Source organism: Saimiri boliviensis, chromosome 3 (assembly GCF_048565385.1).
Source record: "Saimiri boliviensis isolate mSaiBol1 chromosome 3, mSaiBol1.pri, whole genome shotgun sequence".
Lineage (NCBI taxonomy): Eukaryota > Metazoa > Chordata > Mammalia > Primates > Cebidae > Saimiri > Saimiri boliviensis.
Genome location: NC_133451.1, coordinates 66662332 through 66676616, shown reverse-complemented (window position 1 = coordinate 66676616; position 14285 = coordinate 66662332). Strand labels below are relative to the sequence as shown.

At 34.9% G+C, this 14285-nt stretch overlaps 1 protein-coding gene across 8 annotated transcripts in view; it reads left to right on the top strand.

Annotated features, from left to right (window-relative positions):
- Positions 1-14285, top strand: part of ANKRD17 (ankyrin repeat domain 17) — a 180430-nt gene that overhangs the window by 98159 nt on the left and 67986 nt on the right. For all 8 annotated transcript variants that reach the window (XM_074396257.1, XM_074396256.1, XM_074396252.1 and 5 more), the window contains 7 exons: positions 3453-3600; positions 3806-3953; positions 5356-5589; positions 7985-8079; positions 10778-11015; positions 12395-12586; positions 12963-13072. In XM_074396257.1, coding sequence (XP_074252358.1) covers positions 3453-3600; positions 3806-3953; positions 5356-5589; positions 7985-8079; positions 10778-11015; positions 12395-12586; positions 12963-13072 — 1165 coding nt within the window. The remainder of the gene's footprint in view (positions 1-3452; positions 3601-3805; positions 3954-5355; positions 5590-7984; positions 8080-10777; positions 11016-12394; positions 12587-12962; positions 13073-14285) is intronic.

The following is a 14285-nucleotide window of genomic DNA, read 5'->3' as shown; positions in this document are numbered from 1 at the left end:
ACCTCCGCCTCCTGGGTTCAGGCAATTCTCCTGCCTCAGCCTCCTGAGTAGCTGGGATTACAGGCACACGCCACCATGCCCGGCTGATTTTTTTGTATCTTTAGTAGAGACGGGGTTTCACCATGTTGACCAGGGTGGTCTCGATCTCTCGACCTTGTGATCCACCCACCTCGGCCTCCCAAAGTGCTGGGATTACAGGCTTGAGCCACCGTGCCCGGCTCTCTTGGCTCTTTATTAGTGTTCATTCATGTAGATTTTTGTGTTTCTATTAATTTGCTTTATGATTCTTCTTGTAGGTTGACTCTCTTCTTTAGTTAACCTCGGTTTCTATTCCGTGGTAAATGTTGAGTTTTACTAGCCTAAAATATTATCGGTAATCTCCAGATTTTTTTTTAATGTGGTACCTGCTAAGGTTGGCAAGAGAGACAATTCAAAACCCTTGAAGGATATATTAAAACCAGTTCAATGAGGAAATCGCATACAAAAATAAAAAGTCACAGATTATTTTGCATTGAAAATACTGGAATTTAACAGCAAAAACATAGAATATGTTTGTGGCAATTCTATTTATTCAACAAAGTTTGAGAAATATGGTAGACTTAAGGGCAGTGAGTACTATATGCCACATTTTTATGTTAATCAAGGACAGTGCCATGTGCCAGGCTTAATATGCCCTTTGCCCACAAGTTCTTAAGTTCAGTTGTTGCTAGAGAAGATCCTGTAAGTTTTTAAAGCTGGAATACACACATAGACATCAAATGAAAAATTCAAATGATAATGTAGATTAGGGTATATGCATAAAGAAGTGAAAGAGAGAAGCTGCTTCGAAAGAGAGAAAAGGTATGCTCTTACAAAGGAATTGTCTTATGGGAAGGATTTGTCCTAAATGTGCTTAAAAATGAGAGCACCGAGTCTAGGGACTGTCAGTGTCCTGTGGAATGGGAAGTTAAATGATGTTTAAAAGAGAAATTTATTTAGTGCTGGTCGAGACCTTCTCACTTTTGGTAAGGGGATAGTACAATTAACATGCTAATAAAATATGTAGTATGACACATAATATAATAACTGGGAAAAAGATTGAAAGGGACATGCTAAGGCAGTGTTTGGGTTGGAGGTTATCTTAGTTCATTTTCTGTTGCTTATCACAGATTCCTGAAACTGGGCAAGAAAAGGAATTTATTTCTTAAAATTATGGAGGCTGAGAAGTCCATGGTCAAGGGGCTGCATCTGGTGAGAGGCTTCTTGCTGGCAGGGACTTTGTAGAGTTCTGAGGCAGCACAGGCCATCACATGGCAAAGTAGGCTAAGTATGCTAGCTCAGGTTTCTCTTCCTTTTATAAAGCTACCCAGTCTCACTCCATGATGACTAATTAATTTATTTACCCATTAATTTATTAATTCATGAATGGATTAACCAATTCATGAAGACAAAGCCTCCATGACTCAGTCACTTCTTAAAGGCCCTACCTCTCAGTATTGTCACATTTGGTGTTAAATTTCACATGAGTTTTGGAGAAGTCAAATATGCAAACCATAGCAGAGGTCATGTTACATTTTTTAATAGCATGGTCAGGGATGTCCTCACTTAAAATGATGGCTTTTTAGGAAAGACCTGAAATAGGTAAGGGAGGGAGCCATGTCTGAGAGAGGAGCTGTCCTGGCACAGGAGAAGCAAATGCAAATATTAGGAGGTTGGAGGTTATTTAGCATATTTGATGAATAGCAGCGAGACCAATGTGGCCAAAGTTGAAGGAATAAGGGTGAGAGAGTAGCAGATAAACCAGATAAGTAAAAGGGAAGAGAAATATGGTATCCTGCCACTGGGCAGATCTTAAAAGGATTTTGGCTTTTACCGTGAGTGTGATTATAGGCCAGTGGAGGGTTCTCAGTAGAGAAATGACATGTTCTACTTTCCTTTAAATCAGATCTCTCTGGTTGTCTTGTTGAAAAGAGCCTGAAGGAGAGCAAGTGTGAAGGCAAGGAGACTGGTTATGAGGCTTTGCCATATCTGAGGCAAAGATGTTGGTCTTAAATCTGGGTAATGGTAATAACAGAGGTATAGAAAAGTGATTATCTGTAGGTACCTTTAGTATCTGAAGTGAGAGAAAGGGCTATATTTTAAGAAGATAATAAAAGAATTGAGGTATATTTGAAATAAAAAGAATATTAATATCCCTGGATTTAGTTTTAGGATTATTTTATACAAAAGTGAGAATCTTTAGAAATGTCTACAATTGGAATTGTTTTGGGAATTTTATGGGGCAAACACTTTTCTCTGTTAAATTTTTTGTTACTCCACTTTTTCTCCTCTCATTTTGCTTGAATTTATCTTTTTCTTTGCCTGAATTTGAAACTTCTTCCAAAATATGATTGTATAAGTAAATACGTCCAAAACCAAAACAAAAAGAAGGCTCATCAGTTACTCATTTACTAATATTACATTCTCCCATCTTTTCTTTCTGATTTCCCTTTACTTGATGGAAGGACTCACATAGATCTTTTTAATTAGTAGAAGTTTTGCCCATTTTGTACTTTTTAATTAAATTTTATAAAAATTTTCTACTGACCAAACAAAAAGTTTGATTTCTATAAACTTCTGTGTTTTAAAATTTTGTGTTCTTTCTCCACTTAACAGTAAATTAGACTTTATCCTTCAGTTGCATAACTGAAAACATTTTGGAATATTAATAATTTTAATTCAGTGCCATTAATATGCAGATTCTAAAAAACGAAGTGAATTCAATTATTTAGCTTTTTGTTATGAATCATATTGAAATAATCATTCTTCATTCTGCTGTAAAGAACTACCTGAAACTGGATAATTGATAAAGTAAAGAGGTTTGATTGACTCACAGTTCCACAGGCTTTACAGGAAGCATAGCGGGGAGCTCCCAGAAAACTTAAGGAAGCAAGCATGTCTTACCATGGCTCAGCAGGAGACAGCGAGCAAAGTGGGTAGTGCTACACAATTTTTTTTTTTTTAACTTTCTCTTTTATTGCCAAGTTTGAATTTTTGCTACACACTTTTAAACAACCAGATCTGATGAGAACTCACTCATCAGAACAGCAAGGGAGAAATCCACCCCTGTTATCTAATCACCTCCCACCAGGTCTCTCCCCCAACACTGGTGATTATAATTCAACATGAGATTTGGGTGTGGACATAGAGCCAAACCATATCTACTGTCAAGACTTGACATAAAAAACCAATACTCTGGGTGTGGTTGTTCACATCTGTAATCCTAGTGCTTCAGAGTCTGAAGCAGGAGGATTGCTTGAGGCCAGGGGTTTAAGGCTGCAGTGAGCTGACTGCATCACTGTACCCACTCCTGGGTGACAGAGCAAGACTCTGTTTCTAAACAACAGAAAACAAAACAACGAAAAACAATACTTATGCTGTGCAATTTTTTAATATTCTTATGCTCTGGTATGGTGATATTCTTTCCCTAATAGCCGCAGTTTGGCAGAAGCCTGTTCAGAAGGAGATGTAAATGCTGTGCGAAAGTTACTCATTGAAGGGCGTAGTGTAAATGAACACACAGAAGAAGGGGAGAGCCTCCTTTGTTTAGCCTGTTCTGCTGGATACTATGAGCTTGCACAGGTTTGTATTATCAAAATAAAGCTTATTTGTTGTTGTTTTTTTAAAATCTGACTTGCTTACTAAGGAAATAATGAAATAAATCCTTCCAACCATTAGGATTATTTCAACAAATAGTTTTGTTAGGTAGATGTTATATAAATACGTATGTTCAAAATTTTTTGTGATTATCATTTTCTAATATCTTGTAAACTATTTTTCTCATAAGGTTTTGTTGGCAATGCATGCAAATGTGGAAGATAGGGGAATCAAAGGTGACATTACACCTTTAATGGCTGCTGCTAATGGAGGACATGTCAAAATTGTGAAGTTGCTGCTAGCTCATAAAGCAGATGTCAATGCACAGTCTTCAACAGGTCATGCATATTTCTCTTTCAGTTTTGCTAAATAGTAACCTCATTTGGTAATAATGGTTTCACATGAAACTGATGTTTAGTGCTAATTTTTCAGTTCTCTTATTTCTTAGAAGTGCTACATATTTGCATACGTCTGTGTATAATGTTTTGAATTATATAGAATATACTTTGAATGATATTTCTCCTGTTTTGTTTATGAGGGCAGTTGGCCTTTTAAGGTTCTTTAGAGAAAGTTAAAACATTGACCCAGTTAGGCAGACCACCCTCTTGGAAATTGAGAGGTGTAGGTTGTAGTGCCAAAACTCATGTTTCTAGTTTTTTTAGAAGAGGAGTGGAAAGATAGGGAGAACCAAAGATTGTAGAACAAAAAGACAGTTCATTATTTCCTACGTTACTAAATTGTGGCCCACAGAAAAAGTATTGTGAAAACATTGTGTCCTGAAGAAGAGCATAACTTTAGTCTAAACTTTCTTATTTTTTTTCAAATTTGGGCCTAGTTTTTTTTTTTTTTGTTTGTTTGTTTGTTTTTTGAGATGAAATTTTGCTCTTGTCAACCAGGCTGGAGTGCAATCTTGGCTAACTGTAACCTCTGCCTCCTGGGTTCAAGCATTCTCTTATCTCAGCTTCCCGAGTAGCTGGGGCTATAGGTGCCCATCACCACGCCTAGCTAATTTTTTTTTTTTTCTGTATTTTTTAGTAGACACAGGGTTTCACCATGTTGGCCAGGCTGATCTTGAATTTCTGACCTCAGGTAATCCACCCACCTCGGCCTACCAAAGTTCTGGGATTACAGGCGTGAGCCCCCACGCCTAGCCTAGAAATTTTTATTTTACCCAGAAGGTTGATTTTTCTTGTAACATGGGAAATTTTTATCATCAGAAAAGAATGTTTTAGAAACTATTGAATTCAAATGTAGAAATTTGAATTTGATCAGTTAACTGGTATTTGAAGTTGTAATGAAAACACATATATATAATTAAAAGGTATAGTATAAGGTATGTATATGATGAATAATTTTAGGTTAAAAATATATATATAAATAAAAACTTGTGAAACATTTCTCTGATAAACCCTAAAACAAACTTTTTCTCGTCTTAAGGTAAAACTTAGCTCCAGGGCAGACTTGCCCAGTTCTTTTACAACTCTCCAAACTGGATTAAGTGTATCTCATGTTCCACATGTATTTGACTTTGGTTTTAAATGGAAAAGGAGAATAGGGAGTTGATTTCAGAAAGATAAAATGCAGTAGGAAAGGAATTTGATGTATAGATATATATTTGCATATATGCATGTATATAATTTAATATGGTTATAGTCTTCAGTTTCCATTTTCTTAATGTAAATTAGCACTTTATTTTGGTATTTTATGTGAATTTCTTTTTATTTTTTCTAATTAAAATAGGCAATACAGCACTTACATATGCTTGTGCTGGAGGCTATGTAGATGTTGTAAAGGTGCTCTTGGAATCCGGTGCTAGTATTGAGGACCATAATGAAAATGGTCATACTCCTCTTATGGAAGCTGGAAGTGCTGGACATGTGGAAGTAGCCAGATTGCTGCTAGAAAATGGGGCTGGCATTAATACGCATTCCAATGAATTTAAAGAGAGTGCCCTTACCTTAGCTTGTTACAAAGGTACAGTATAAACCTTTCTTGAAACAAAGTTTTTAAACATGTGAAATTATAATTATTTTATGTAATTTTGTTTTTAAATTCAGAAGTAAAACATAATAATATTAATATATAGTATGAATTAAAGTGTTTATAGTGTTTCAGTTTAATGTAAGTTTAAGTATAGATTTAACATAAATATTGTCACTCAAAAGTGAATATTGATCTAATTGTTTTATCAGAAACAGTTCTTTTAATATGAACTGTATAATAGCTTTGCATGTTGGTAAGATTTTGCTTGTTATGAAGGGTTACATGGTATTTTAAATGATGTCACTGAACCTGAAAATATTGATAGTACAGAAAATTTAACAATCTAGAACATAGAACATTAATTATCTGCAGACCAAACATCTTTCCAGGCAATTGTCGAGCCTTTGGCATATGTGAGATAGGCTGAACAGTTGCCTGAAAAGATGTTTGGTCTGCAGAAAATTAGCGTTCTATGTTCTAGATTGTTAAAACACAGCCACAGAGTGGAACATTTTGACTCCATATGTATGACAGATAAATGACTATAAATTAAGGTGTTTTACTTTTTACCAAAGTAGATTAAGATTTTTTATTAAGAAAATTTTTTATTAAAAAAGTCATGCAGTGTTGTGTTTGTTTAGCCATTCGATTTTGTGTTTTATGCCATCTATATAGCTGTCCCATATTATTTACATTGTAAATTCTTGACCCCTAAGCATCAAGAAGAAGCTTTTGCAAAACCTAGTAAAACATTTAAGGAGGCCCTCATTCTCAGGGACTAACCTTTCACATGCACAAGCTTACGTGTGAATGCCTCCTTAAATTTTGCACCTTGGGCTTTGATTTCCTCACCCTAGTTCTGGCCCTGGTGGTGTTTTGTTCTGTATGAGTAGCCAAGGTTGTGTGATGCCTTTTGGAATAATTTCATTTATAAACATGAATCCTTAGATATTTGCATTAATTGACTAAAATTTAAGTTAAATTTGAGAAATACGCTTTATTTATAAAGTGCTTTTGATTATCTGATGTTAATAGATTTTTAGATAGGGAACACAGCTGCAGTCCCTTAATTCCCTTCCCCAGCCCTGTTTATAATTAGGCAGAGGCTGATCTTCATTGGGAGGAGAGGAATTAAGCCTTGGGGTGGGCTGATTGGGTGGCTCTCTCCCCTTCTCACAATGCTTTTGAACCCAGAACTGGCTGCATTTCACTACTGAGTCCCAGCTGGCCAGAGAGCTTTGAGATGGGGCTGCATGTAACTACTCTCCCCTCTCTGCTTTGCTTGTAGCCCCACTCTGCTGTCCAAAAGGGGCATCTGAGGTTGGGGCTTACAGGCTTTAATTAGAAGCTGGATAGAGAACTGAGCTGGTGGAGAACATTTCTACTACTTCCAGGTACCCATGGACCCGCTTCCTTTCCTCTCTTTCTGGTGAGCTTTCCTTGGATGTAGATTGACAACGAGGAGTTGCGGAAGAGATAGAAGTCAGGTTGAGACTCAGCGTTAATGTGGATTTTGGAGAGGGGAGAATGGCAGAGAGGAAAAGGGAGGGTAGGTAGTTGGCAGATAGAAGATTTGGCAGATACTACACTTATGCACTGAAGTAAATTTTGTTTTAACTGTTTACCTCTGACTTCACTATCTGTCTTTCTCTCTCATCCCAATTGCATAAGAATTGATTGTTGTTCATTCCAGATAAAGCTGGGGAAAATAATAAGTAATTTGTTAATTGTTTTTATCATAGACTCTGAAGTTCTTTTTAAATTATAATATGTCTTCTTTTTAACCACTTACATGGTATCTGTATCTGAACTTAAGCATGTGGTTTATTTGGAACTGCATAAATGTGTTACATGTGTATATTATAATTAAAAATATAAATATAAATTAAATGGTGTGGTTTGAAGAATGTTTTTATACATACAGTTTCCAGTTTATAGGTAGGTTTTTCCCTAAAGTTTTTCAGTTAGGTATTGGAACTTTCAATACATTTTCTCACAGAAATAACTAGACTGATCATTATTATCTCAGGCCACTAGTTCATGAAAGCTGGTTTATTCCATAGCATAAATAAAATAACTATAGCATGTCTGGGCTCTTAAAAGGTTGTAGAGGGAACATTTTGGGTGTTGGATTTTAATGGCATCTTTGTTCACCTCTAGCAGAGATTCTAGTAGCAGCAGTTTCTAGGGCAGTAGGGTAAGGGGTTAAACAGCAAGATCACTTGTATAATTTGTGTTCTACAGTTGAGGGTGGCTTCTAGTTGACTTCATTATGCTTATAAATTTAATGCCGTAAGTTAAATATAACTTTTCAAAATATTATAATTTAAAAAATATTTTGGAATAATAAAATATTTTCAAGTAATCTTATACACTTTTGGTTTAGGACACTTAGAGATGGTCCGATTTCTTTTGGAAGCAGGCGCGGATCAAGAGCATAAAACAGATGAAATGCACACTGCCTTAATGGAAGCTTGCATGGTAAGATTGGTGAAATACATGCAATAAATTGATATATTAACTAGGGAGAGACAGAGCTAGTATACAATGAATGCCTTTTCCTTGAGTGCTACAATTCTGTTTGTCAGAACCTTACTGAGTCAGTTGTACATTAACTTCTATTGAAGTTACGTTCTGAAGCTTTACAATGCTATCATTTTCTTAGTCTCATGTAAGTCTATACTGGTTTTATATAGTTGTCACCAAAGTGACTTTTTTAAAGATTGGTTGAGGATATGGAAAAGGAAAATATGGCCAGGCATGGTGGCTTACTACAATAATCTCAGCACTTTGGGAGACCAAGCTGGGAGTATTGAATTAAGAAATTAAAGTGGAGGCCAGCAGTTCAAGACGAGCCTAGCCAACATAGCAAGACCCCCCTCTGTATTTAAAAAAAAAAAAAGGGAAATATAATTCAGAATATGTACATTATTAATAAATGTAACATACTTCAAACCAATAAATTGACTACACAAAAATTTAAAAGTAGAGCATAATTTATGTTACATAATTTTTCGTCTCTCACAGTCTTTTCTGAGCCCACAGTTCTCTTTTGAAGAGCTGTGTTTTAGAGTTTATATTCAAGAATGGTTCATAGCAGTACTCTTAAACCTTTGTATCTTGGTTTATGATTTGTAACACAGAAGTGGATCAGAATGTTATATAAAAATTTTTGAGAAAAACATGCCAGTGGTAGAAAAGGCCCCAAAAGTATCTGAAGTTTCTTCTCATCTTCCCTTCAGAGAATAAGGATGTTATTCTTGAAAGAATTCTTGAAAAACTTAATATTCTTGAAAGGATGTTAAATTTTGTTTACTATTTTAAAAAATATTAGGTAGCCATTTAAGACTTATGTGTTGTTTTCCTTATTGTCATCTTAGTGTTTGCTTTAGTAAATTATTATTATTATTATTATTATTATTATTATTATTATTTTGACAAAGAAAAGTTTAAGCTTTCGTGTACTTCATCTGTAAAATGAGGATACTATCTTTCTCTGGAGTTGTGAAGATTAAATGAGATAATGGGTGTAAAGTACATTAATATTATTAACAATAACAGTTTTAAAAGTTCCCCATGATAAGGAAATTTAATCATCCTTGCCACCCCCTACTGGGAAAACAGTCTATATATAAATTAAGAAATTAAAATGACTGTAATCCCAGCATTTTGGGAATCTGAGGTGGGTGGATCACCTGAGGTCAGTAGTGACCAGCCTGGACAACATGGTGAAACTCTGTCTGTACTAAAAATACAAAATTAGCTGGATGTGGGGGCGCATGCCTGTAATCCAGCTACTCAGGAGGCTGAGGCAGGAGAATCGCTTAAACCCAGGAGGCAGAGATTGCAGTGAGCCCAGATCACGCCATTTCACTCTAGCCTGGGCAACAAGAGCAAAACTCCGTCTCAAAAAAAAAGAAATTCAAATGGAAAAATCTGTACATCTAGCCAACAAGCACTGGGAGTAAACATTATAAGTGAAAGATATAGTAGGAACCAGACATTTGGAAGGCCTGCTATAATACTGAGTTTTTAAATTAGATTTAAAGGAAATCTAGGCTCTATCAAGGGAGAATATTCAGCACTGAAGAAATAGCAAAGTAATCAAACTACTACTAAGACATTAGATTCTTCTCTACAAATTGAAAAAGAAAAAAAGTAGTAAGACATTAAAATTATGTAATGTGACAAACATGGTGGCAAAAATGGGCATGGCATGTTTGAAAGAATGATATGTCTGGGAGATAATATATAGAGGAAAAAAATTATTGAAGGACCAAAAGAAGAAAAAAAGAGGGAACCAGTGGGAAAAGTGACCACTAAAGGAGACAGAATGTAGAATTTTCTTTTCTTTTTTTAATTTATTTTTTAGACAAGGTTTCACTCTGTCCCCAGGCTGAATTGTAGTGGCATGATTGTGGGTCACTGCAGGCTCAACTTCCTGAGCTCAAATAATCCTCCCTCCTCAGCCTCCTGAGTAGCTGGGACAATGTGCACACCACCACGCCTGGCTAATTTTTGTAGAAATGGAATCTCGCCATTTAACCTAGGCTGGTCTCAAAACTCCTGGGCTCAAGCAGTCCTCCCGCCTCAGTCACCCAAAGTGTTGGGATTATGGGCGTGAGCTACCACTCTTGGCCCTTTTCTTAATTTCACTGGTACTTGGATGAACAATGTAGACAGTACTATGTACACAATGGGTTCCTTTAACACAGTGTGTATCCTTCCCCTACTTCTCCAAAAACTGTTGCGTTTTTTTATATTTAAACAAAAGTTTGCTTATCCTTAAGATTTTTATGAAAATCCTTCTTTCCCTCTCTAAACTTTATCCGTTTAGCATTTAAGTTTGTACCATACAGTGTTGATGTTACCTGTGGTCTCATAATAGTCTCTTGTTTCACATACTTACTTTTTTCATTTTTCGATAGTTAATAAGCTTTTTGATTGAAGGTATCATGTTTCTGCTTACTTTATATTTTCAATCTCTATTTCCCTCTCCGATGTTAAAAAAATATAGGCAGTGCATAATAAATACTGATTTATTTAACTGTTAAATGTAGATTATTCCTATTTGAGTGGAGATTAGTAAACTTCATTGTATAGTAATTGAGAAGTGTTTGGATTTTTCAAGATGTATTTATTGGTACTGATTTAATATTTTTGATTGTATTATGATTAGGATGGCCATGTTGAAGTAGCGAGGCTACTTCTTGACAGCGGTGCCCAGGTGAACATGCCTGCTGATTCATTTGAGTCACCATTAACTTTGGCTGCATGTGGTGGGCATGTGGAACTTGCAGCTTTACTTATTGAAAGAGGAGCTAGCCTGGAAGAGGTCAATGATGAAGGTTATACACCATTGATGGAAGCAGCTCGAGAAGGACATGAAGAAATGGTGGCATTACTTCTAGGTCAAGGTAACCATATCTATCAATACACTAAATGATAAATGTGTAAAACCCAAGAGTAATTGGATTTTAGTATTTCACCTTTCTAGTAGAGTTGCAATGAGATGTTGTTACACAAACTAATGATATTTACTGTGAAAATGGCTCCCATACTGTGTTAAACAAAATCGAAGAAACTTCTTTAATATAGAGCTTTCAGAGATATCATGAGCTATATGTGAATGAAAAACAGAACTGGTGTTGGCAAGGTTTGTGGGTTAAATAGGGGAATATAAGAGTCAACATTTCTCAAAGGTAATAGATGAAGAGAATGTATTCCTTTGGGGGTAGAATACCTACCAATAAATATTTAATAAAGCTAATGTTTATTAAACAGTATGGGAAGCCATGCAGTAAATACTAACTTGGTGAGAGTGCAAGAATGCACACACATTAGAAACTGTCAAGGGGCTCAGTACATAAACTTCTCTTTTGGTAAAAGTAAAAGAATTACTTCACTATGTTAAGATATCTTCTAAGATATCTTCAGTTTAGAAATAATCTCCCATCTCTATATTGGTAGCATGATTTTATTTTTCTTTCATTAGTAAGATTTGTCTGGACAAATTTAAGAGGAATGATACTTTAAAAAAAAAAACTTCTGTTTTTATTTAGAGGTAATGTTAACTAGAATTTTAAAAGCATAGGTTTTGGAGCAGACTTCGTAGATTGAATCATAACTCCACCGCTTGCCAATTTTGTAACTTTAGGCAAGTTTCTAACCTTCTGTGCCTCAGTTTTCTCATCTGTAGGGTTGTTGTGACAGTTAATACGTATGTGTGAAACTCATAGAACAGTGCTTGTCATATAGTGCCTGTTAAATGTTAGCTATAGTGATGGTGGTAGTATTGATGACAATAATGTTGTAACCTTGGATAAGTTAATTAACCTCAGTTTCCTTAGCTGTAAAATGGAACTAATAATAATAATACCTAAACAATTTGTAAAATGCTTTGATGTTGCCTGGGAAATAGTAAGAGCTTATTTAATGTTAAGATTTTTATTATCATCATCATCATCATCATTATCATGAATATCTTTTGTTATTTTTGAATCATTATAATAAGGGGACATAGCTTATTTTTTTGAGTTCTTTTATCACCTGACTTGTGCCTTTTGGCTGAATAAGTCTGTACTTCAGCTGTGATACATCAGATCTGTATGTGGTTTTAACAGTTTTATTTATTTTTATTTTTAACTGCCTTAGGAGTTAGGAGAAAGGCAATTTCTTATTTAGTATAGTAATATAAATGTTCATTTTTGAAATATAGTTTATTAAGAAATCATGTTTTTCATATATCTGGAATAAGTTAATGACTTTCTTTAAATAATTAGAATCTTTATTTTAGGAGCAAATATCAATGCACAGACAGAAGAAACTCAAGAAACTGCCTTGACTCTGGCTTGCTGTGGAGGCTTTCTGGAAGTGGCAGACTTTCTAATTAAGGCAGGAGCGGATATAGAGCTAGGGTGTTCTACCCCTTTAATGGAAGCTGCTCAAGAGGGTCATTTGGAGTTAGTTAAATACTTATTAGCTGCAGGTAGGCATTTTTGTATTTGGGAGAAGTTTTTTTACATGATTTATTTAAGTAAAAATGTCATAATGCAAATATTGTTATGATGTTATGATACACTGAATGTGTGCGTTTAAAAAAAAGTGATATATCTTTGTATGTATTCTGAGCAATTTACCTTACTGCTCTTTGAAGTATCTGCAGCTTTAATTTCAAGTAGTTTTGTTTGTATTTGTTTCTTTTTAAAAATGCCTACAGTATTCTCTATTTCTAGAAATGAATAAGGTTTTAATTTGTTTAATTTGAGGAGATAGGACTTATCCAGAAGAAACCTGTATTTCCATCATATAGGTCTTATGGCTCTTGTATTAAGTCTGTGTATTATTTGTTGACACTACTACAGGAGCTAACGTTCATGCAACAACAGCAACAGGGGATACAGCACTAACATATGCCTGTGAAAATGGTCATACTGATGTAGCAGATGTCTTACTTCAGGCAGGCGCAGATCTGGTAAGCTGTGTTACTTTTTAAATCTTAATACTTAACAATAAGAAATTTTAAATTATGGAGATTCTAGACAAAAGGTACCTCTTCACTTTTAGTTTTATGTTGGCTTTTTTGCCATTCTTTCTTTCACTTAGTCACATTTTTTTCCACACTGTTTACTGTTCATTCTTATTTTCCTTAATGGGATTGTTCACTGCATTATCCCTTATTTTCCAGAGAAAAAGGAAATCTTTGTGTTACAGATATTAATGCAGATTAATTTTCCCTTAGGTAATTATTTAACTATTTTTAGAAGACTTTCTGATTTGGTATAAAAAGGCAAATGTGGCTTAGAGGAACTTTAGTATTGCTTAGGAAATAAATTATGACTACAATATTCAGAACATTATTAAATAATAAAAGTTTAAAACATAAATACTTATTATCTTTTCCCTCAAGTACTTTATAATTTCAGAAAATATAATAGGTGACATAACGAGATGTGGTAGTGAAATGCAGAGTAAAGAAGCTGAGAAAATGTAAAGCAATCATCTGACATATTGTTTTGTGGATGGCTAAAGTTTAGAAAGACAGATATGGCAGTGTTGTGGCTAAAGAGTATTTTAATTGGAAAAAAATGTGAGCGAAGGCTGAGAGGTAAGGAAGCATAAAGCAACTGTGTGTGGGTAGAATAGGTGGTCTTCCAGTCTAGCATGTGAGGGAATAGGAATAAGACATCCAAAGGCTGATTTTAGCTAAAATATTAACACCTGTATATTTATGGGACTGAGATTCTAAGATTAATAAACAACTGTGCTGTTTCCTTCATGGTTTATGACAAATTCACATGCAGACAGCAGTAAGCACCCCTTCAGTAATTAATTTTATAGACAGTAATTTATAATTTAACCTCTTGTCATTTATGAAAAGAGAATGTTGAATTAGATTATTGTTGGGGCCACTTACTGTTAGCGCTAAGTCTAACAAGGGAGATACAAGCACACAACCAACTAGAATGTAATGTGTATATTAAGTGCTTCAAGCTTGTTAGAGCTTTCTTCCATGTAAAAACTGTATTCCTAGTGTTTGCCACTGTGGCTCTGAAACATAAAGCAGTGTATTTTTTAGTACTTGGTTGGTTGATGACAATTAGAAAAACCTAGGATATGGCTTAAGAGAAAAATCAGAAACTGTTCAGCATTTCTTTAAAAATAAAAAAAAAATTAAATGCTGTATG